Source organism: Oncorhynchus mykiss, chromosome 5 (genome assembly GCF_013265735.2).
Source record: "Oncorhynchus mykiss isolate Arlee chromosome 5, USDA_OmykA_1.1, whole genome shotgun sequence".
Classification (NCBI taxonomy): domain Eukaryota; kingdom Metazoa; phylum Chordata; class Actinopteri; order Salmoniformes; family Salmonidae; genus Oncorhynchus; species Oncorhynchus mykiss.
This window is the reverse complement of record NC_048569.1, coordinates 92,055,223-92,079,989: the sequence shown is the minus strand read 5'-3', so window position 1 is coordinate 92,079,989 and position 24,767 is coordinate 92,055,223. Positions and strand designations below refer to the sequence as shown.

The following is a 24,767-nucleotide window of genomic DNA, read 5'->3' as shown; positions in this document are numbered from 1 at the left end:
GGTGCCTCATACACTAGCCACGTTTGGGATCCTAGGAGAACAAATATCTTGCATGAACCACTCATTCTGTTGCAGTTAAACTTCATCAACTACAAAAAAAAAAAAAAATGTAGTGAACATATTTTAATCCATAATTCGTGTAGTAATAAACACAGCCTATTTTACAAGATTAGTAACAGCTATAAAAAAAAAAAAATCCAAACAATGCCAATATCAGCAACCACAACATCAACTGAAAGCAAACATCAAAAACACAAGGTGACAATGGAGCAGTGTACATCAGAGGGTGACATTTCTGGAATGACAAGGGAAAATAATGAATGTACAAATAAAATAATTTACATGGTTTCTTTCCACGAGCATCATCTTTGCCCATATATATATATATATTTACATACAAAAAGTCTCGTCTGCCAAGAAGCCAGTGTGATCTTGATGACTTGGTTGGATGCCAGTTTCTTCCTGTATTGTTCCCTTTAGTGCTGCCGTCAGAGAAACGCACTCCGTCGAACTCGGCTTCCAGTGACCATTGGATAATAACCATCAGTTGTGTATGCACGGTCCTGTTTTTCTTTCTTCCCCCCACCCTCACTTCAAGGATTAATAGAAGAAAGAAAAAAGTAAAGTAAAGTTGTTCGTTCTTCTTCAGACGTAGAAAAGTCGTACTCGGGAGGTGCTGACGTGAAGATCGTCATCAAAGAACTTGGTCTCTATAACAACATTTCCACTGCAAGGGAGAGAAACAAAGAAACATGACAATTCAGCAAACACTAATCTCTAGCTGCAAAATATGAGACAAAGACGCCTCCATAACAGTGGACATTGCAGTTTACAGGAAGTTTGGTGTAGAATAGATAAAGTGTGAAGGAATATTTGGCTGTAGCCTCATTACTTATTCAAGATGCAGCCTAGTGAATGACAGTTCTGTATTACCTACAAACAATTGCACAACCCAAATGTAGGACAATGAACAAAAGACCCAACAACCCATGCAGATAAATGGAAAAGGCTGAAATAGTTTCTCAAAAATATATATGAACTCTTACGTTAAAACATTTGCAGGCATCATCTGCGACTCTGGAGCCGCCTCTATCAAAGACTGCCATGTGTTTGTGGAGTTGGGAATCACAAAGCCAAACTCAAAGAACCATTCTGCAGGTAGAGGAGAGAGCCATCCAAAATACATTCAATGAGTGTTTATTCACTATGCACAGATGTTGTATTCTTTAGTACATACAGGCAGAAAGGAAGAGGCGAAGCGAGAGGGATAACGGAGCCCAAAATCTGTCTTCTTCAGCAGGTGGGTGGCGTTTTAAAAATGTTTTTTTGCTCACCAAGCAGAGTTTTTGATTGGAGGTCAGTTAGTGTTGAATTTGGTTAACAAAAAATGTAATGGCTTTTTAAGTTTAACTTTTTAAATATAAGTTTCGTAATGATTAGGTTGTTACGAGTGTAGGACACATGAAATCCCGGCAACTTAAAAAAAAAAACATTGGAGGTATGCATGGTTGACACTAGTTACCACAGCCACAAAGTCGTAAACCCTGCCTATTTCTAAGATGTGATTTTAAACCTAACATTACTCACACTGCTAACCTTATACCTTACAGTAATCTTAAATAATATTTCACGATATAGCCAATTTTGACTTTGTATCTGTGGTAACCGTTGTGCCTGTTGTTCACATGCGTATCTGCCCTCTCATTGGCTAGAATGGTCCAACCGGCTCTTGCCTCCTCCAGACTGCCTTCCATTTTTTAAGACATTTCTTTTACCTTGTTAGAGCGGCCACTACAGTATCATGTCAATAAAATGGCTAATCTGTGATATAGGTAACTGCCAAAATAAAGGAAAACTTGAGTAAATGAGGCATACAAAGTATATTGAACAAAAATGTAAAACGCAACATGTAATTTGTTGTTCTCGTGTTTGAAGAGCTGAAATAAAAGATCCCAGAAATGTTCCATAAGCACAAAAAGCTTTACATCCTTGTTGCTGAGCATGTCTCCTTGGCAAGGATAATCCATGTCCCAAGTTGAGGGAGCGTGCAATTGTCATGCTGACTGCAGGAATGTCCAAAAGAGCTGTTAAATCAGAAAAATTAATGTTCATTTCTCTACCATAAGCCGCCTCCAACATCATTTTAGAGAATTTGGCAGTACGGCCAACCGGTCTGAACCGCAGGTGTAACCACGCCAGCCCAGGACCTCCACGGCTTCTTTACCTACGGGATTGTCTGGGGGTGGTGGGGATGCTGAGGAGCATTTCTGTCTGTAATGGGTGTGTGTGTCTCTGTCACCAGATCTCAAACCAATTAAACACTTATGGGAGATTCTAGAGCGGCGCCTGAGACAACGTTTTCCACCACCATCAACAAAACACCACATTTAATTTAATTTATAGTGGACGAATGGCGTTGTATCCCTCCAACAGAGATCCAGACACTTCTAGAATCTATGCCAAGGCGCATTTGAATATGTTCTGGCAGCTCGTGGTGGTCCCAACGCCCTATTAAGACACTATGTTGGTGTTTCCTTTATTGTGGCAGTTACCTGTATATAAAACACTTATTGAAACAGATCAGAGAGACTAGTACCTTCTAAACACTGGCCTTTGAAGAAGACCTTCTGCTCAAGGCGGAACTTTTCCAGTTTTTCTGATGAAGAGAAATTTAGCTCTCTGGACACAGCTTTGCACTTGAGAATTTTCTTGGGGACTCGAGCTGCAAGGCAATAAAAAAAACGGACGGTCAAACTACCAATTAGGAGAGAAGAAATGCAGTCACAAACACAAACAACATCCTGGGGCCTCATTTACAAACTGTGCGTACATACAAAATATACCCCAAAATGTGCGTGTGCCAGTTCACGCTAAAGTTGGAATTTATAAAAAAAATGTACTTGATGTGAGAATGTGTTCACATCCCTGCCAACTTTAGACCATGCGTAAGCACATCTGCTTGTGATTGAAATATTGTATTGCAAGCTGGCAAGTAAGTCATTTGTGAAAATCGCAGATATGTATATTCATAAAAAAACAAAAAAAACAGTAAAAAATTAAAAAGAATGCAGCCATTTATCATTACTGAGAGGATCCATTTTTCTTTTAGAATATAAAATAATTTGAAATAGGAATATTTTTCCTATATATATTATATAACCATTGCAGAATATATTCATTACCTTTTCTGGTCTTGATTGGGTTTATATTCCTGAAGGAGCCATACAACAAATTACCATGCACATCTCTCATTTAATTGGACCTAGTAGCCTAGTAAATAGATAGGTTATATGTATTTCAAGTTTCGCAATATCATAGGTAGTGCGGTTTATAATACCGTTATATGGGTCGAATTTAACAGGTGAACCATTGATCTTTTACATTGATTTAGGCCTTAGTAAGCCACTGGAAGTAAGTTAATGGAATTCCATTTTAATTTGTAGCCTGCCTTAGACAATGTTTCACAATTCAAAGGCAGTCCATATTTAGGTTGGGGGGGGGGGGCGGGGGATCAATGCAAAACATTGTTGAATTCAAATGTTCTGTAGACATGTCCACAACAATTTGCCTTTTTTTTTTCTTTCAGAAACTGACAGTCCTGCATAAATTACTGCAGAAGATTAAAACATGCTGCACACACAGTAAATAAACCGGTAGCTTTATGTAAAATATTTGACAGTTTGGGTAAACTTGGGCTACAGTATTGCTGTGTGATAGGTGGCGACATCAATGCCCATTTAAGCTCATAGTCTATACCACGGTAGAACATATAAACCCAATAATATCTGGATGAACTAAATATTGAATGTCTTTTGCATGCTGTGGCCTAATGCCAATAGTTCCAAATTATACCTCAAATAAAAAGGGTGATATTGTCACCACATGGAGAGCGTTTCAGGTGGAGCACTTTTTATTTTATTTAACTAGGCAAGCCAGTTAAGAACAAATACTTATTTTCAATGACGGCCTAGGAACAGTGGGTTTAACTGCCTTGTTCAGGGGCAGAATGACAGATTTTTACCTTGTCAGTTCGTGGGGTTCGATCTTGCAACCGTTCGGTTACTAGTCCAACGCTCTAACCACTGCCGCCCAATGCACGTTCACGCAGTTTTACGACAGGTTTGATTTATAACGAGAAACATGCTTATGTATGGCGTGCGCCAAGTTTATAAATCTCTCTATTTTTGTACATGCGAACTTTTCAGAAATGGCGAATTAAGAAATTATAGATTTATGAATTAGGCCCCTAATGTTTACCTAGAGCTAGGCTACTTTCTCACATAAAATACATGTTCCCCTTTCTATTGATTATAATATACACAATATTTAACATGGCACAACATGATATAACTATGTTTAGAGGTAAATTGCTAATTATCATTTTGGGTATTTTGACATTGGTTCAGGGGTTCAAGCTCTTAAGGAAAAACTGACTGTTGGGATGGTTAGAACCGAGTGGTCATCTTGGTAGTGGTTGGAATATTCGGCCTAAAAATCCAGGTTTCCTCCAGGAGGGAAGCAAGATGACAGTAAACCAGCCAGTACCTTCATGTTCGACCCCAGGAAGGGACAGATCCTCCGTTCCCTGCCACAGCACCTTCCCAGTCTCAGCATCACGCAAGTTCATCCAGTTTCTGGCAGAGGGAGTCGAGGAACACTACGGACACAGCCATGTACTTCCATCAGGCAACAGTAGCCTTGTCTAGGTTCTGGTCTGTACTGTTTGTGTCTGCAGCTCGTGGCAAAAATTTGAATTTTCCCTCAGAGCCAGGGATCAATTAAGTAACGCCAATATTCCTCAAGGTTGCAGGATAACAGGAAACCCATCAAGTTACGATAGTTTAGTGGAAGCCAACTGTCAGACAATTCAAAGAGTAGCCAAGCCCAATCAAAAGGAGGTAAATACACAACGATATACAACCTTTGATCTCTCGGAACCAACAGGTAATCCAGAAGTATGCAACAGATGTTCAACTCAGTCTCGGACAACAACAAAAAAGCTAACCAACGGACACAGGTTTTGTTGATAATTCAACTAGTGGGCACGAGTTAAAGCCAAAAAAGAAACTGTCTAGGTCTATTTTTATACTTCCGAAACTCTTAATTAAGACAGCTGACGTTTGTGGCTCTAGTTATTTACACCAGCTCTCACACAATGTTTTTTTATTGGAGTGGCCAATAAAGCTGCCCATGATTATGTAGCTACTACTAGCTAACGTCTTCTAATAGGTCAAGTGGTGCAAGCCGAGGCAAGTGTGTCACGTAACAGTTCTCCAGCTGGTGCTAACAGAACGAATAGTTTCTGACTCGGCTCTGGAAGCCGACCTGAAGATGTGGCTCGTGTGTCAACTAGAGGGTACTCCATGTCAGAAGCACCTGAACTCCTGTGTCAAGACCATCTGTGCCCCCCCCAACAGGGTGTCAGCACCAGCCTGCACAGCCCTCCTCAGGACACAATGCCATTCAGTTGACATGACTATTTCATGACTAAGTGCTTCAAACAGAAAAACGGAATTAAATCGGAGGAGCAAAGTGTCTGTCGATCCATTCCGCACACGGGATCAATTCTTTCAAACTAACAATAAGAGTTTAAATATAGAATGACCAAATTTCAAAACAGCAGGTAGGAAAATAACAGTTGATGTCAAGTGAAAACAGAAACATGGGGCAACCAACTCCAACGCTGAGCTGTCTTAGCTAGCTGCTGTGGAGCGAGGACTGTCTTAGCTAGCTGCTGGGGAGCGAGGACTGTCTTAGCTAGCTGCTGTGGAGCGAGGACTGTCTTAGCTAGCTGCTGTGGAGCGAGGACTGTCTTAGCTAGCTGCTGTGGAGCGAGGACTGTCTTAGCTAGCTGCTGTGGAGCGAGGACTGTCTTAGCTAGCTGCTGTGGAGCGAGGACTGTCTTAGCTAGCTGCTGTGGAGCGAGGACTGTCTTAGCTAGCTGCTGTGGAGCGAGGACTGTCTTAGCGAGATGAAACGTGTGGTGCTTTGAATCATTTAATCCTTTCAAAATCTGACAGCCTGCAGCCCAGCAACATTGGGTCAGCTCAGTCACCAGCTCAGTCACTAACCTCCCAGCAGCTTCCCACAACCTCCTAGACTGAAACTCAAGTCTACAGTGCGTGGCTCTGTCACCTCAATAGAAACTTCCTCAGAAAACACAGGCCTACTACCAAAATGTTTTACTAGCCTCGCAAGCCACCCTGATCTTGCAAGCTTACATGAATGTTTTGCTGCGCAGCGGTAATCAGTCTGGTATACACGAGGCTACAGTTTTACCCCTTCATTCAAAAACTCTGTACATGACTGGGGATGCTTTGTGTGAAGCGGGTTTGTTAGGTAATATTTTGGCTGTGGACTTTGTGCTGTCTGTCTCCTACTTACTACATCATTTAAATTGATTTGAACAGTTGTCAGTCCTGCTGGACCATGACTGGGGGACGAAGCAATTTAGCAGCGTCGACCCATCTGACGTTTTATGAATGGATTACAGTACGATCTGTCCTGCTGCTTCAATGTGAATTATATATATATATATTTAGATAATAAAAAAAAAAATATGAATTATATTTAGATAATAAAAAAATAAAAAAATATTATTTATATTATAAATATATATACATTATATTTGGATAATTTTAAAATATATATTTATAATATAAGCTCATTAACTGGCTGCAGAGAACAATTCAAGGAAAATGTTTCCAGTACATTCTAAGGTCAAAGCCTAGACAACACAAAGTTCTTCATAATAGGCCCGGATAAAGATGTCAAGCTCAACGCAGTTCTATTAGGCCCGGTGGGGAAACAGGTGACAGATGTCTCCAGGATCATACCTACTGAGATCCCTGGCGCTAAGCGGAGAATATCCGCAAGGGGGATAGACCCTTGTTCCCGAACACACTCAAACAGGCTTTTAATTAGCCCCTAGGGTCATGCTAGCCTCACTTAAGCCCCATCCATTTTTAAAGAGTAGCTTTAAAAATGGTCCATGTAGACTTTTTTCCCCCCTCTTCTACTCAATATCAAATATGTTCTGGGTAACAATTAAGTACCTTACTGTGATTGTTTTTCAATTAAAATGGTTAAAACATTTTTTTTTAAAGTCACTTCTTAGCAAAAAAGCAATTTCTTAAAGAACAATTTTGCCAAGACTGTCCGGGAATAGCCTGAGTGAGAGGCATAATTGGAGGAGCCTAGTGTGAGGGATATGTAACCTGAAAACTAGCTATTAATGGAGGGCAAACTCTCTTTGTTATGGTCTATTAACCAAATGAATCCAAGGTCATACCGTCTATAATATTGTAACAAGCTCACATAGTTGCTGTCAAACTCTACACTAGTTGGATATTGATTTCCCACAGAGCAAACCATTTCTGTATTTACAGCATTCAGAAATGCATTTTTATCATTTTTTTTGTTTGTAGCTTTGGCAGACATTTTAGTTGTTGTTGAGATTTGTCAATAAAACTCATGAATGCAACTGTTTATGTCAAATTGTTTTGCGTTCTACTCGGAGCCGTGTTTGTCCTGAAAAGAACATGGTAAAACACTTCACTGTGAGACTAAATATAAAGGCTGGACATGCAGATTAGATGAAAAGACGATTGTCGCTGGCGTCTCGGGACTGATCGGGTTAACTTGTATCACCTGGCGATGTAGCCAAGTGGCATAAAGAACCCACCCATGCAAACAAGCTGACATTTTCCCTCTCCAAAACAGATCTTAGACTATCACTGAGTATTATTCCTCTCTCATAGTGGGAATATAAAACACAGGAAAATCACATTTGACTGCACATGCAATAAACACGAGACATAAAAGTCATGACGCATGGAATATTGCATACACTGTCAAATGAAAGCATTGCAAATTAATACATTTCAAAAAAAACATTTTTTTTTGTAACAAACATCTTCAGAAATGCAATTGAGACCGTTTTACTTTTCTGAAGTCTTAAAGCTCAAATATCCTACCACTACTAGACCCACTCAAGACTTTCCCTGTGAGGTTAGCCAGTCATTGGTGTTCACACAGTTCTGTGAATCAGTTTGTTACAGGGACAGATTAAAATGCAAGTCAGGTCTACTCAGGGGAAGCCGAAGCTGGCTACAGTGCACACTGCATTCTCCTCCGAGGCCAGCCTTTGCCTTTCCTTAGGGACATAACACAGAGGCATAACAGAGGCAATGTTGTACAAGCCAGGAAGCCCAATGCAGCAACAGCATCATACATAAATCAGTCATGTAGCCTGTAGATTTTTAGTCTGAGATGTACATTTGTCTAATTAACCAAACTGCAGAGAGGTTTTTCAATACAATGAACTACTGTAGGGCGGCTTAATAAAATACTGTGGTGTTCTATGGAAAAGCAGGATTCTCAGCACGACTTGGGTAATCGGCTATAGCCTAGGCCTAAGGCACACGGGTTACTGGGTTATTCATGGGTGCAAGGCAGTTCCCAGGAATCAAAGTATCAAATAATCTGATTACGCAGCACAAGGGATAAGCACACAAATCACACTTTCATAATTTCAGGTTATACCTACAGAATGTGAATATTATGCTAGACTTAGAAACTGTAATAACTGAAAGCAATTACGATATTCTCGTCGTCAAAGTCTGCAAAAACAAGCAAATTGGTGATGAAGCTGATTTGTAGCACATCTTGTGCCTTCTTTGAATTCTCCCTGCTGTGATACAACTTCTAGTGCTTTCTATAAATATCCTCATTGCATAAGACAATGACCTACAGGTCAAAAACCCGGTCATGCTGGGGAAGACTTCCTAACCTCCTTAACCCGATAGTCACCACACAGCACACACAGAAAACTCTGATCAGCACACATCAAATAAATACACCACTTCTAGATTCATTTGATGGAAAAACCTTGAGAAATCTGTGTGAATGTAGCCTGTTTCTTGATGCTGATGTAATCACGATTAATCTGATGAGTTTTTGGTTTTAGTTCAAAGATGGACAATTCCTCAGAGTACAGATTGATTGCTTGGTCTCAGAAGAATCCGCTGACACTTGAAACAGCTCGACTATCCTCTGTATCATTTTTATTTTTTTATTTAAAAAAACTAGGCAAGTCAGTTAAGAACAAATTCTTATTTACAATGACGGCCTAACCCAGACAACGCTAGACCAATTGTGCGCCACCTTATGGGACTCCCAATCAGAGCCTGGATTTCGAACCAGGGACTGTAGTGATGAGATGCAGTGCCTTAGACCGCTGCGCCACTCGCGATTCTCTCGCAATCCACAACAAAACAAAATGCAAAGGCTAACCTCTTTTGCAAAGGTTGTAAAATCAGTTACACAATAGAGCCCCATAAAACCTAGCGGTCAAAAACGGAAATGGTTCCTACATTTATAAACCACCCATTTTAGAACCCTTTCAAACAAGGTCTGCGTTTCATGTAGGCTTTCCCTGGCATTACGTTTTGATAATCATGTAAATCGCTCTAGGACAAGCTTACTTTTATCAATATAGTCAGCTCCATTTACTTTGAAATTTGAAGAATGCTAATTACCATCAAAGTACACATCATATAAATTCCTGCAAGCCATCTCTAGCGGACACCTTTGCTGTCAGCTAGCTAGCTACCTTGTAACAAAACAAAATATTGCGATTTACTGATCTATATTTTATTTAAATAATATTTGTTGGCTTATTTATGCATTTGGTCTTGTACACAATACTGTCAGTCAGACATTTACATTATGCCATGAATACTAGGCTATACAGTGCCTTGCGAAAGTATTCGGCCCCCTTGAACTTTGCGACCTTTTGCCACATTCCAGGCTTCAAACATAAAGATATAAAACTGTATTTTTTTGTGAAGAATCAACAACAAGCGGGACACAATCATGAAGTGGAACGACATTTATTGGATATTTCAAACTTTTTTAACAAATCAAAAACTGAAAAATTGGGCGTGCAAAATTATTCAGCCCCTTAAGTTAATACTTTGTAGCGCCACCTTTTGCTGCGATTACAGCTGTAAGTCGCTTGGGGTATGTCTCTATCAGTTTTGCACATCGAGAGACTGACATTTTTTCCCATTCCTCCTTGCAAAACAGCTTGAGCTCAGTGAGGTTGGATGGAGAGCATTTGTGAACAGCAGTTTTCAGTTCTTTCCACAGATTCTCGATTGGATTCAGGTCTGGACTTTGACTTGGCCATTCTAACACCTGGATATGTTTATTTTTGAACCATTCCATTGTAGATTTTGCTTTATGTTTTGGATCATTGTCTTGTTGGAAGACAAATCTCCGTCCCAGTCTCAGGTCTTTTGCAGACTCCATCAGGTTTTCTTCCAGAATGGTCCTGTATTTGGCTCCATCCATTCAATTTTAACCATCTTCCCTGTCCCTGCTGAAGAAAAGCAGGCCCAAACCATTATGCTGCCACCACCATGTTTGACAGTGGGGATGGTGTGTTCAGGGTGATGAGCTGTGTTGCTTTTACGCCAAACATAACGTTTTGCATTGTTGCCAAAAAGTTCAATTTTGGTTTCATCTGACCAGAGCACCTTCTTCCACATGTTTGGTGTGTCTCCCAGGTGGCTTGTGGCAAACTTTAAACAACACTTTTTATGGATATCTTTAAGAAATGGCTTTCTTCTTGCCACTCTTCCATAAAGGCCAGATTTGTGCAATATACGACTGATTGTTGTCCTATGGACAGTCTCCCACCTCAGCTGTAGATCTCTGCAGTTCATCCAGAGTGATCATGGGCCTCTTGGCTGCATCTCTGATCAGTCTTCTCCTTGTATGAGCTGAAAGTTTAGAGGGACGGCCAGGTCTTGGTAGATTTGCAGTGGTCTGATACTCCTTCCATTTCAATATTATCGCTTGCACAGTGCTCCTTGGGATGTTTAAAGCTTGGGAAATCTTTTTGTATCCAAATCCGGCTTTACACTTCTTCACAACAGTATCTCGGACCTGCCTGGTGTGTTCCTTGTTCTTCATGATGCTCTCTGCGCTTTTGACGGACCTCTGAGACTATCACAGTGCAGGTGCATTTATACGGAGACTTGATTACACACAGGTGGATTGTATTTATCATCATTAGTCATTTAGGTCAACATTGGATCATTCAGAGATCCTCACTGAACTTCTGGAGAGAGTTTGCTGCACTGAAAGTAAAGGGGCTAAATAATTTTGCACGCCCAATTTTTCAGTTTTTGATTTGTTAAAAAAGTTTGAAATATCCAATAAATGTCGTTCCACTTCATGATTGTGTCCCACTTTTTGTTGATTCTTCACAAAAAAATACAGTTTTATATCTTTATGTTTGAAGCCTGAAATGTGGCAAAAGGTCGCAAAGTTCAAGGGGGCCGAATACTTTCGCAAGGCACTGTATATATATATATTTTTTTTTTTTGTTGCAAAGACGCTAGCTAGCTAACCTACCTAGGTGAAAATAGCAACATCCCCTTATTTTACCAGATCCTCTTCTCCTTTAGCTGGTGGTATACATTTAATCCCTTATCAGTTCTGCCAACTATATGAACGAGGTGATACCTATTTCAATTAAAATGGTGTCAGAATGCACCACTGTATTAAAGCGATTCAGAACTAAACTTGCCACATTCGGTTGCAGATTCAAAGCCAGACTAATTCATAGTAGAATTTAAACAGGTCATGAATGAATAAGCATATTTATTTGACAAGAACGCACCTAGTCACCCATCAATCAAGTCAAAACACCTTAACTCCAACAATTACATTGTTTTACAGAAATCTAAATAGTAAACAATGCATTCATAAAATAAACATCTGACTTGAAGTAAAGCTTAAACTATTTATTAGTCTGAGAGCGCACAGATTCTTCTGCTTTTCCATGATAGGAATTAGACCAGCATAAATAAAGCAAAATGTTAAACGCCATATTGTGATTTTTGGTGGGTGAGTTACAAATGTAGAAATACCTGGATGTTGAAGGTAGGCTTAAAACACACTGAACAATTTCTTCTTTTTTTATTCTCAACATTTAGCAGATACTGTAAATTGCTTTGGATAAGAGTATGAGTGAATACATTTCCATTCTTTTTGCACTGGTCCCTTGTGGGAATAGAACCCACAACCTTGGCATTGCAAGCACCATGCTCTACCAACTGAGCCAAACAGGACTGCGTCGATCCCATGTTATATGAACTGAAATAATCGACCCCCAAAAATGTTCCATATGCACAAAAAGCTTATTTCTCTCAAATTTTGTGCACAAATTGGTTTACATCCCTATTAGTGAGTGTTTCTCCTTTGCCAAGATAATCCATCCACCCGACAGGTGTGGCAAATCAAAAAGCTGATTAAAACAGCATGATCATTACACAGGTGTACTTTGTGCTGGGGACAATAACACAACGCCACAGATGTCTCAAGTTGAGGGAGCATGCATTTGGCATGTTGACTGCAGGCATGCCCAACAGAGCCAGATCATTTTATGTTAATTTCTCTCCCGTGAGTCGCCTCCAATGTATGGCGCTGTGTGGGTGAGTGGATTGCTGATGTCAACGTTGTGAACAGAGTGCCCCATGGTGCCAGTGGGGTTACAGTATGGGCAGGCATAAGAGACGGACAATGCACACAATTGCATTTCACAGATGGAAATTTGAATGCACAGAAATACTATGACGAGATCCTGAGGCCCAAGGTATCTGTGAACAACAGTTGCAAATCTGTATTTACAGTCACGTAAAATCCATAGAGTAGGGCCTAATTAAATTTATCTCCTCAAATGTTATTTAATTAGGCTAGTCAGTTACGAACAAATTCTTATTTATAACGACGGCCTACCAAAAGGCCTCCAGCGGGGACAAGGGCTGCAATTTATTTTATTTTATATATAACACAAAGGCAAGAGAAACACCAAAGATACCTAAGACAACAACATGGCAGCAACACACAACACAGCATGGTAGCCCCCCCCCACCCAAAAAAAAGACAACATGGTAGCAACACATGAACTGTAACTCGGAAAATATTTGAAGTGATTGCATGTTGTGTTCATATTTTTGTTCAGTATAAAAATACTAGATAAACTCAGGCAGAATGAGAAATACTTAAGACAACAAAAAAATGAAGTCATGCCTAAATACAGCTTCTTCAGGAACTATTCATACCCTTTGACTTCTTCCACATGTTGTTGTTACAAAGTGGGATTAAAATGGATGTCATTTTTTTTGGCAAAAATCTACAAAAGTGTGGAAGAATAATTAAATGGAAAATAACACATTTTTGATTAGAGAAGTTCCCAAAGTTGACACAAATGATAAACTACTACACATACAGTGCATTCAGAAAGTATTCAGACTCCTTGCCTTGTTATGTTACAGCCTTGTTCTAAAATGTATTAAATATTGTCAGTCGTGGCCAAAAGTTGAGAATGACAAATATTAATTTTCATAAAGTCTGCTGTCTCAGTTTGTATGATGGTAATTTGCATATACTCCAGAATGTTATGAAGAGTGATCAGATGAATTGCAATTCTTCACTATGCAAATGAACTGAATCCCCCCCAAAAAAAACAATTTCCACTGCATTTCAGCCCTGCCACAAAAGGACCAGCTGACATGTCAGTGATTCTCTCGTTAACACAGGTGTGATTGGTGACGAGGACAAGCCTGGAGATCACTCTGTCATGCTGATTGAGTTCGAATAACAGACTGGAAACTTCAAAAGGAGGGTGGTGCTTGGAATCATTGTTCTTCCTCTGTCAACCATGGTTACCTGCAAGGAAACATGTGCTGTCATCATTGCTTTGCACAAAAAGGGCTTTACAGGGAAGGATATTGCTGCCAGTAAGATTGCACCTAAATCAACCATTTATCAGATCATCAAGAACTTCAAAGAGAGCGGTTCAATTGTTGTGAAGAAGGCTTCAGGTCGCCCAAGAAAGTCCAGCATGCGCCAGGACCGTCTCCTAAAGTTGATTCAGCTGCGGGAATTGGCCTGGTGTCAAGAAGGGCAGCAAAGAAGCCACTTCTCCCCAGGAAAAACATCAAGGACAGACTGATATTCTGCAAAAGGTACAGGGATTGGTCTGCTGAGGAGTGGGGTGAAGTTGCTTCCTCTGATGAATCCCTTTTCCGATTGTTTGGGGCATCCGGAAAAAAGCTTGTCCGGAGAAGACAAGGTGAGCGCTACCATCAGTCTTGTGTCATGCCAACAGTAAAGCATCCTGAGACCATTCATGTGTGGGGTTGCTTCTCAACCAAGGGAGTGGGCTCACTCACAATTTTGCCTAAGAACACAGCCATGAATAAAGAATGGTAGCAACACATCCTCTGAGAGCAACTTCTCCCAACCATCCAGGAACAGTTTGGTGATGAACAGTGCCTTTTCCAGCATAATGGAGCACCTTGCCATAAGGCAAAAGTGATAACTAAGTGGCTCGGGGAACAAATCATCCATATTTTGGGTCCATGGCCAGGAAACTCCCCCACCTTTAATCCAATTGAGAATTTGTAGGCAATCCTCAAGAGGCTGGTGGACAAACAAACACCCACAAATTCTGAAACTCCAAGCATTGATTATGCAAGAATGGACTGCCATCAGTCAGGATGTGGCCCAGAAGTTAATTGACAGCATGCCAGGGTGGATTGCAGTGGTCTTGAAAAAAAGGGTCAACACTGCAAATATTGACTCTTTGCATCAACTTCATGTAATTGTCAATAAAAAGCCTTTGACACTTATGAAATGCTTGTAATTATACTTCAGTATTCCATCGTAACATCTGACAAAAATATCTGAAGATCCTGAAGCAGCAAACTTTGTGGAAATTCATATTTGTGTCATTCCCAAAATGTTTGGCCACGACTGTACACACAATATCCCATAATGGACAAAACAATAACAGGTTTTTAGAAATGTTTGCAAATTTGCAAAGAAATACCTTATGTAAATAAGTATTCAGACCCTTTGCTATGAGACTCGACATTGAGCTCAGTTGCATCCTGTTTCCATTTATCATCCTTGAGATTTCTACAACTTGATTGGGGTTCACCTGTGGTAAATGAAATTAATTTTACATGATTTGGAAAGGCACATGCCTGTCTATATAAGGTCCCACAGTTGACAGTGCATATCAGAGCAAAAACCAAGCCATGAGGTCGAAGGAATTGTCTGTAGAGCTCGAGCAGAGACAGGATTGTGTCGGGCACAGATATGGGGAAGGGTACCAAAACATTTCTGCAGCATTGAAGGTCCCCAAGAACATAGTGGCCTCAATCATTCTTAAATGGAAGAAGTTTGGAACCAACAAGACTCTTCCTAGAGCAATCGGGGGAGAATGGCCTTGGTCAGGGAGGTGACCAAGAAGTGACCATCGAGTTCATAACAACCCTAAGCACACAGCCAAGACAAAGATCCCGTGGAGATGGGAGAACCTTCCAGAAGGACAACCATTTCTGCAGCACTCCACCAATCAGACCTTTATGGTAGTGGCCAGACGGAAGCCACTAAAATGAACATGACAGCCCGCTTGGAATTTGCCAAAAGACACCTAAAGGACTCAGAACATGAGAAACAAAATACTCTGGTCCGTTGAAACCAAGATTGAACTATTTGGCCTGAATGCAAAGCATGACATCTGGAGGAAACATGGCACCATTCTTACGGTGAAGCATGGTGGTGGCAGCTTCATTCTGTGTTGATGTTTTTCAGCGACAGGGACACTAGTCAGGATCCAGGGAAAGATGAACGGAGCAAAGTACAGATATCCTTGATTAAAAACCTGCTCCAGAGAGCTCAGGACCTCAAACTGGGGTGAAGGTTAACCTTCCAACAGCATAACAACCCTAAGCACACAGCCAAGACAATGTAGGAGTGGCATTGGGCCATGTCTCGGAGCGTCCTCGAGTGGCCCAGCCAGAGCCCGGGCTTGAACCCGACCTAACCTCTCGAGAGACCTGAAAATAGCTGTGCAGCGACGCTCCCATACAACCTGACAGAGCTTAAGAGGATCTGCAGAGAGGAATGGGAGAAACTCCCCAAATACAGGTGTGCCAAGCTTGTAGCGTCATACCCAAGAAGACCCGAGAATGTAATTGCTGCCAAAGTTGCTTCAACAAAGTACTGAGTAAAAGGTTTGAATACTTATGTAAATGTGATATTTCAGTTAATGAAATTGCACAAATTTCTAAACCTATTTTTGCTTTGTCATTATGGAGTACTGGGTTGATGAGGGGGAAAACAACTAATCAATTTTAGAATAAGGCTGTAACTTATCAAAATGTGGAAAAAGTTTCAGAAGGCACTGTATGAAAGACTACACTAGCCTACACATGGAGAGGAACCGAAAGGCACATGCCAGTACCAACCAATACTACTCATCCGACAGACAGGGCAGGTGTGGACCAGTAATGCCTTCTAGTTGCAACCGCTCCCTTGTTAGCATCAGTCAACAAGTTCAACTTGAGTGTGACATGCATTATATATACACACTGCTCAACAAAAATAAAAGGGAACACTTAAACAACACAATGTAACTCCAAGTCAATCACACTTCTGTGAAATCAAACTGTCCACTTGGGAAGCAACACTGATTGACAATACATTTCACATGCTGTTGTGCAAATGGAATAGACAACAGGTGGAAATTATAGGCAATTAGCAAGACACCCCCAATAAAGAAGTGGTTCTGCAGGTGGCGACCACAGACCACTTCTCAGTTCCTATGCTTCCTGGCTGATGTTTTGGTCACTTTTTGAATGCTGGTGGTGCTTTCACTCCAGTGGTAGCATGAGACTGAGTCTACAACCCACACAAGTGGCTCAGGTAGTGCAGCTCATCCAGGATGGTACATCAATGCGAGCTGTGGAAAGAAGGTTTGCTGTGTCTGTCAGCGTAGTGTCCAGAGCATGGAGGCGCTACCAGGAGACAGGCCAGTACATCAGGAGACGTGGAGGAGGTCGGAGGAGGGCAACAACCCAGCAGCAGGACCACTACCTCCGCCTTTGTGCAAGGAGGAGCACTGCCAGAGCCATGCAAAATGACCTCCAGCAGGCCACAAATGTGCATGTGTCTGCTCAAACGGTCAGAAACAGATTCCATGAGGGTGGTATGAGGGCCCGACGTCCACAGGTGGGGGTTGTGCTTACAGCCCAACACAGTGCAGGACGTTTTTCATTTGCCAGAGAACACCAAGATTGGCAAATTCGCCACTGGCGCCCTGTGCTCTTCACAGATGAAAGCAGGTTCACACTGAGCACATGTGACAGGAGACGCCGTGGAGAACGTTCTGCTGCCTGCAACATCCTCCAGCATGACCGATTTGGCGGTGGGTCAGTCATGGTGTGGGGTGGCATTTCTTTGGGGGACCGCACAGCCCTCCATGTGCTCGCCAGAGGTAGCCCGACTGCCATTAGGTACCGAGATGAGATCCTCAGACCCCTTGTGAGACCATATGCTGGTGCGATTGGCCCTGGGTTCCTCCTAATGCAAGACAATGCTAGACCTCATGTGGCTGGAGTGTGTCAACAGTTCCTGCAAGAGGAAGGCATTGATGCTATGGACTGGCCCGCCCGTTCCCCAGACCTGAATCTAATTGAGCACATCTGGGACATCATGTCTCGCTCCATCCACCAACGCCACATTGCACCACAGACTGTCCAGGAGTTGGCGGATGCTTTAGTACAGGTTTGGGAGGAGATCCCTCAGGAGACCATCCGCCACCTCATCAGGAGCATGCCCAGGCATTGTAGGGAGGTCATACAGGCACGTGGAGGCCACACACACTACTGAGCCTCATTTTGACTTGTTATAAGGACATTACATCAAAGTTGGATCAGCCTGTAGTGTGGTTTTCCACTTTAATTTTGAGTGTGACTCCAAATCCAGACCTCCATGGGTTGATACATTTTATTTCCATTGATCATTTGTGTGATTTTGTTGTCAGCACATTCAACTATGTAAAGAAAAAAGTATTTAATAAGAATATTTCATTCATTCAGATCTAGGATGTGTTATTTTAGTGTTCCCTTTATTTTTTTTGAGCAGTGTATCTAGCAATACCATCTAAATTAATTCCCCTCCTCACGAAAAATGTGTACCCATAGTTCAGAATAATTAGAGATCTGAATGGCAGGAGTATGTATAAGCTTTTGTTCCTGCCCAGCTCATATCGGAATACAAATCTTAGCTTACAACCGTGATTCATTATGTTGATTATTTAAGCCAGGTGTTAGAGCTGGGCTGGGACAAAACCCTTCATACACTCCAGCTCTTCAGGACTTCCTGCAACGAAAAACAGACCAAAGCAGGAGAAAAGTGTTCCAGGTTGAAACAGCTTCCCTAGTTGAGAGGTGATGAGACTCTGGCACACCCATTGGTTCTGGAACAGAGAAAATGCAAATAAGGTCTGCAATTAGGCATCCATAACATGACATTTATTCTACCTCAAAAAGAAACGTGTGAACACCAATTACATTAAAACCCACCATAGCAGGTCTGACTAAATAAGGTTACATAACTTTGCCTACTAGTGTAAATACAGGCAAATATATTGATAAAAGTCACCTTGTCCGGGGCCTCCTGAATGGCACAGCGGTCTAAGGCACTGCATCGCAGTGCTAAGGGTGTCACTACAGAGCCGGGTTCGATTCCGGTACTGTATCACAACCAGCCATGAGCGGGAGTCCCATAGGGTGGCGCACAATAGGCCGAGTGTTGTCCGTGTTAGGCCGGGGGGCTTTACTTGGCTTATCATGCTCTAGCGGCGGGCCAGGTGCCTGCAGGCTGACCTCGGTTGTCAGGTAAACAGCGTTTTGTCCGACACAATGGTGCGGCTGGCTTCCGGGTTAAGTAGGCTGGTGTTAAGAAGAGCGGTTTGGCGGGTCATGTTTCGGAGGACGCATGACTCGACCTTCGCCTCTTCCGATGAGACAAGATCGAAATCGTGGAGAAAAAAGGGGGCAAACAAAATTTATTTAAAAAAAAGTGGGACCTTGTCCGAGAGAGATTTGCATGGTAATCAAAACATCACACCAGGGTAAGACTACACAAAACAGACCTTCATTTAAGTGTTTCTATAGTCCCCTACGGGGGAAAATGAACAGTGGAAAAACCATTGGAACCATTTCATTGTTTGACTGCTAGGTTTTATGGGTATTATGACCTCGACTGTGGTACTCTAGGAGGATGCAGCGGGCCATGGCTCCATGCAGTGCTTGGTAGCATGTTAACTCAGTCACCAGGCCTGTTAGGAGGACCATAAGGCAGTAAATCCCTGTCCTTGCAAATCAAGGATTTAAGAATGAGAAGCCTAGAAAATGAAGCCTAGCTTGCCTTGAATGTCATGAATACGCAGTCTGCCACACGAGTCACGATCCCTTACCTATTCAACACTGAATAGGCCTACCCTCAGTGCTACCAAGTCATGTTTAATGTACAGGGAGTAATTAAAGAACGATGGATCTTCAGTCTTGAAGCTGATGGCAGTAGAGCAGGTGCGATTAATCTCGTCCGCATTACCGTGCCTATTTTGGGACCGTTGGCTTGTGTTAGCCTATGTAAACCAGAATAAGGGCTTCTATCTGAGCTACAGTAGGGGAGATGCACTGAACATTACCCATGGAAGGTACATAGAAAGCTCCTCAAATGACCTCCTCCACTATCTTCAGGTCTCTACCACACACACACCATAACACATATGGATTCCTGAAGTAACCAAAAAATAAATTTAAAAGTGTTAAAACAATATATTTTGTGGTTTGGATTCTTCAAAGTTGCCACCCTCTTCCTTGATGACAGCTTTGCACACTCTTGGAATTCTCTCAACCAGCTTCACCTAGAATGCTTTTCCAACAGTCTTGAAGGTGTTCCCACATATGCTGAGCACTTGTTGGCTGCTTTTCCTTCACTCTGCGGTCCAACTCATTCCAAACCATCTCAATTGGGTTGAGGTTGGGTGATTGTGGAGGCCAGGACATCTGATGCAGCACTCCATCACTCTCCTTCTTGGTCAAATAGCCCTTACACAGCCTGGAGGTATGTTTTGGGTCATTGTCCTGTTGAAATACAAAAGGATAGTCCCACTAAGCCCAAACCAGATGGGATGGCGTATCGCTGCAGAATGCTGTGGTAGCCATGCTGGTTAAATGTGTCTTTCATTCTAAATACATCACTTAGTGTCAACAGCAAAGCACCCCTACACCACCACACCTCCTCCTCCATGCTTCACAGTGGGAACCACACATGCTGAGATTATCCGTTCACCTACTCTTCGTCTCACAAAGACACAGCAGTTGGAGCCAAAAATCGCAAATTTGGACTCATCAGAACAAACAGATTTCCACTGGTCTAATGTCTATTGCTCGTGTTTCTTGGCCCAAGCAAGACTCTTCTTATTGGTGTCCTTTAGTAGTGGTTTCTTTGCAGCAATTCAACCATGAAGGCCTGATTCACGCAGTCTCCTCTGAACAGTTGATGTTGAGATGTCTGTTACTTGAACTCTGTGAAGCATTTATTTGGACTGCAATTTCTGAGGCTGGTAACTAATGAACTCATCCTCTACAACAGAGGTCCGCTCCGGGAAAATGTCAAGAACTTTGAATGTTTCTTCATGGCAAACTGGCTCTCATGAGAACCGCCAGAGGAAAGGAAGACAGAGTTACCTCTACCGCAGAGGATACGTTCATTAGAGTTACCAGCCTTAAATTGCAGCCCAACTAAATGCTTCACAGAGTTCAAGTAACAGACATCAACTGTTCAGAGGTGACTACGTGAATCAGGCTTCATGGTCAAATTGCTGAAAAAAAAAAAAACTACTAAAGGCGCCAGGCTGTGTAAGGGCTGTTTGACTAAGAAGGAGAGTGATGGGAGTGCTAATGAGTGTGCAAAGCTGTCAAGGCAAAGGGTGGCTACTTTGAAGAATCTCAAATATATTTTGATTTGATTAACACTTATTCAGTTACTACATGATTCCATGTGTGTTATTTCATAGTTGATGTCTTCACTATTATTCTACAATGTAGAAAATAAAAATAAAGGAAAACCTTTGAATGAGTTGGTGTCCAAACTTTTGACTGGTACTGTATATATGAAAGGACAACGCCATCGATCACATGACACCATTCACTCCCATGTGAAGACTCAATAGGCTGATGTTGCAGGCTCAGTACTGCCCCCTCTGAGTAACTCAAGTTGAAGGCTGACCAGGTTAATGCAACTTTTTCTGTGTGAGATTTAAAAGTAAATTGGTTCAAGGACATACATCTAGTAGTGTATTAGAAAGCAATTATGATTGTCTTCTAAACTTTATTACATGAACACCGATTTTTTTCTTCTTCTCCATTCACTATAATGGTGGGGATCCTGCTTTCTGCTAATACACAATATTATGATAATCAATCATAGTGGAATTCCGATTCGAACTATAGCTGAAATCTTTGTGAAAACTCTTGTCACAAGCACAGTATTCAGCAGGAGCAGGCTGTTGTGGAGTGGGTTGAGAACTTCCAAGTTCCTTGTCGTCCACATCACTAAAGACTTAACACGGTCCAGACATACCCACGACGAGGGCACGGCAGCACCTCTTCTCCCTCAGGAGGCTGATAAGATTTGGCACGGGCCCTCTGGATCCTCAAAAGTTCTACAGCTGCACCATCGGGGGCATCTTGAATGGCAGCATCGCCGCTTGGTACGGCAAATGCACCACCCTTGACTGCAAAGCGCTACAGAGGGTGGTGCAGACAGCCCAGCACATCACTGGAGCCGAGTTCCCTGCCATCCAGTACCTCTATATTATGCGATGTCAGAGGAAGGCCTGAAAAATTGCCAAAGACTCCAGCCACCCAAGCCATAGACTGTTCACGCTGCTACCGCCAGGCAAAGAGTACTGGAACATCGGCTCTTGGACCAAAAGGCCCTGAGACACCGATAAGACTGCTAAATAGTGAATTAATGATACAAACTATCTGCACCAAAATCTATTTTGCACTGAGGCACACTCACTAAATTACACACTCAGTGTACAAAACACTGAGTGTACAAACCTAATATTGAGTTGCACACCTCCTTTGGCCTTCAGAACAGCATCAATTCATCGGGGCATGGACTCTACAAGGTGTTGAAAGCATTCCACAGGGATGCTGGACCACGTTGACGCCAATGCTTCCCCCAGTTGTATCAAGTTGTCTGGTTGTCCTTTGGGTGGTGGACCATTCTTGATACACATGGGAAACAGTGGAGCGTTTAAATAATACAATAAATAATGCCATTTAGAAGAAGACACGTTTGAAGAAAAAACCCAGCAGCGTTGCAGTTCTTGACACAAACCCGTGCACCTGGCACCTACTGCCGTACCATGCCCCATTCAAAGACACGTAAATATTTTGGTCTCGCTCATTCACCCTCTGAATGGCACATAAACACATCTCATGTCTCAAAAATCCTTCCTCCCCTTCATCTACATTGATGTGGATTTAACAAGAGTTCGGGAAAAACCGCACCAAACCAACCTGGTATGAAAGACCCCGAAAACTAGAAACTAATGTTGTAAGAAAGGATGCTTTTGCACAAATAATAGGCAATGCATGACAATTGGCCAATACTGTTCTGTATGTTCGAACAGGTAACGCTACAGAGACTGAGCATCAGCAAACGACTCCAAGTTTAGTGCCAATCAGAACCAGTCAGCAAACTAGCGACGGCAACAATTCAGCTAACCTTAAATGCATATCTAAATAGCATCTCATTGTCCAATGTAACTGCTCCTTATCAACTTATCCGAAGTAATTGGCTAAAGTTAACCACCACATCTGAGTTGAGTATATAACTAGATAACATAGCGAGGCCTGTTACTGTTAGCTAACGTTAAGCTAACTCGACAGCAAACGAACGTTAGATTCAGAGCATATGGCCAAGAAAGACACTAGCAACACTAACGTTACCAACTAGTTAGTTAATAAACCATCAACAGACTGAAAATATTATCTAACTTCGCTAACGTTGCCTAGACTAGCCATCCACGAACTAGCTAACGACTTAACGGTAGCCAGCGTGGTACAACAAGGACAGGTAACGTAACTGGCTAACTGAAGACTGTAGCCAAATAGCTAGCTAAACAACCAAGCAAAACTCAATTAATTGAAAAGGATACAGCTTAAACCCCTTCAGAATCTCCTTGGCTCTGTCTTCGGCTGAAGACATTATGTCGGAGTCGGACATCTTCAATTTCGTGAGCGTAGAAAAAAAAACTGCTAAAAAAAAACTCTAGGTTGCTTGTGATGTTACTGTACAGTTAGTTAGCTTTACCAAGCTAATGTAAATGCACCTGAAACTGGCATAAAGTCCAAGGACTCTATCACATTAACCTCTAACAGACCCAGAATTAATCTCACTGGGAACTGCTACAGTACTGATCCCTTAATCAACCTACCCTAAATATATTTTTGGTCGGAGATTGACAGCTAATTCGTCCGAACACCTTGCGCGGTAGCAAAGCAACACACAAAACAACAAATGAAACCGGGCGTCTAGGGAGGGATCAGGCTGGGGGAGACGCGTCACCAGGGGCAACGCCAAAAGGCGGAGGCAACGCCCCATTTCCGCCCCCTTTTTTTCTTGCACGAGTGCCACAGGCAGAATCTATACAAGATAAATCATACAGAGATATTTGAGGAGTACCGCTCAATTTGCAGACACAAAAGCTATGAATCTAGTGTAGGGGCTGTTGCACCTGTGCTTTAAATCAAATTGTCTAGATAGAACCATGAACAAATAGTATGATTGCACAATCCTGAGTGTCCTTTTTTTAATCTGATAATTGTATTCTTAATATAAACCAATCAGGTTTTAGGCCTGGGCATAATACTATCACAGCAACCACGCTAGTTGTTAATGATCTTGTCAATGCCTTGGATGCTAAAAAGAGCTGTGCTGCCTTGTTCATTGACCTGTCAAAGGCGTTCAACACTGTTGATCATTTTGTTTTGCTGAAGAAATTATCAAGAGTAGGCCTGGGACATACAGCCTGTTAATTGTTTCAGAATTATCTTAGCGACAGAACTCAGGCCATCTGATAGATAGGGTTAAATCTGAATTTCTTGAGATTCAAAAAGGTGTTCCTCAGGGTTTGATGCTGGGTTCATTATTGTTCACTTTGTATATTAATGACATAGGAAACACTGTTGATACTTGTACTACTACGTTTTGTATTCCTGTGCCACCTCAGTGCAGCAGGCCATTCGTGAACTTCAGCATGACTTTGATCCAATAAATAAAACAGAATTCACCTTTCTTCTTACAGACAGAGAGGTTCATCCCACATGTTTGTACAGACTACAATGATGAGTCCTAAAATTGTCCCCTGTGATAAAACATATTGCTGAATGGTAGACTGCAGCCAAGATTTTTTATTTTTTTATATATCAAAATAAATCATGCCTTAGTATTAAAAATAAGAGAAAGATTGTTCAAACAACGCCTCTCCCTGTATTGGATGTTGGTGATATTGTTTACATGCACGCGGCACAACCTCTGTTTTTAAACCCCTGGCTGCAGTCTACCATTCAGCATTAGGTTTTATCACAGGGGACAATTTTAGGACTCATCCTTGTAGTCTGTATAAACATGTGGGATGGACCTCTCTGTCTGTAAGAAGAAATGACCAATTGTCATGTTGTCTTGTCTCTGTCCTTTCCCTTCACCCTGTCTCCCTCTGCTGGTCGTGTTAGGTTACCTTTTCTCCCCCGCTTTCCCCCAGCTGTCCCTTGTCTCCTCTAACTACCCATTCACCCCGTTCCCCACCTGTT

The 24,767-nt window shown here is 41.9% G+C and overlaps 1 protein-coding gene and 1 non-coding gene across 2 annotated transcripts; both read right to left on the bottom strand.

Moving 5' to 3' along the window:
* Positions 1-108: 108 nt before the first annotated feature.
* pde6d (phosphodiesterase 6D, cGMP-specific, rod, delta) lies at positions 109-23,488 on the bottom strand. Its single transcript, XM_021604723.2, has 5 exons — positions 23,114-23,488; positions 4,546-4,634; positions 2,597-2,722; positions 1,047-1,152; positions 109-727 (listed from the first exon to the last, which is right to left on the bottom strand). Exons 1-5 carry the CDS (start codon positions 23,179-23,181, stop codon positions 646-648), a joined length of 471 nt encoding a protein of 156 aa, XP_021460398.1. The 5' UTR covers positions 23,182-23,488; the 3' UTR covers positions 109-645.
* trnaa-ugc lies at positions 12,071-12,144 on the bottom strand. Its single transcript has one exon. It is a non-coding gene; the product is annotated as a tRNA-Ala (tRNA).
* Positions 23,489-24,767: the final 1,279 nt, after the last annotated feature.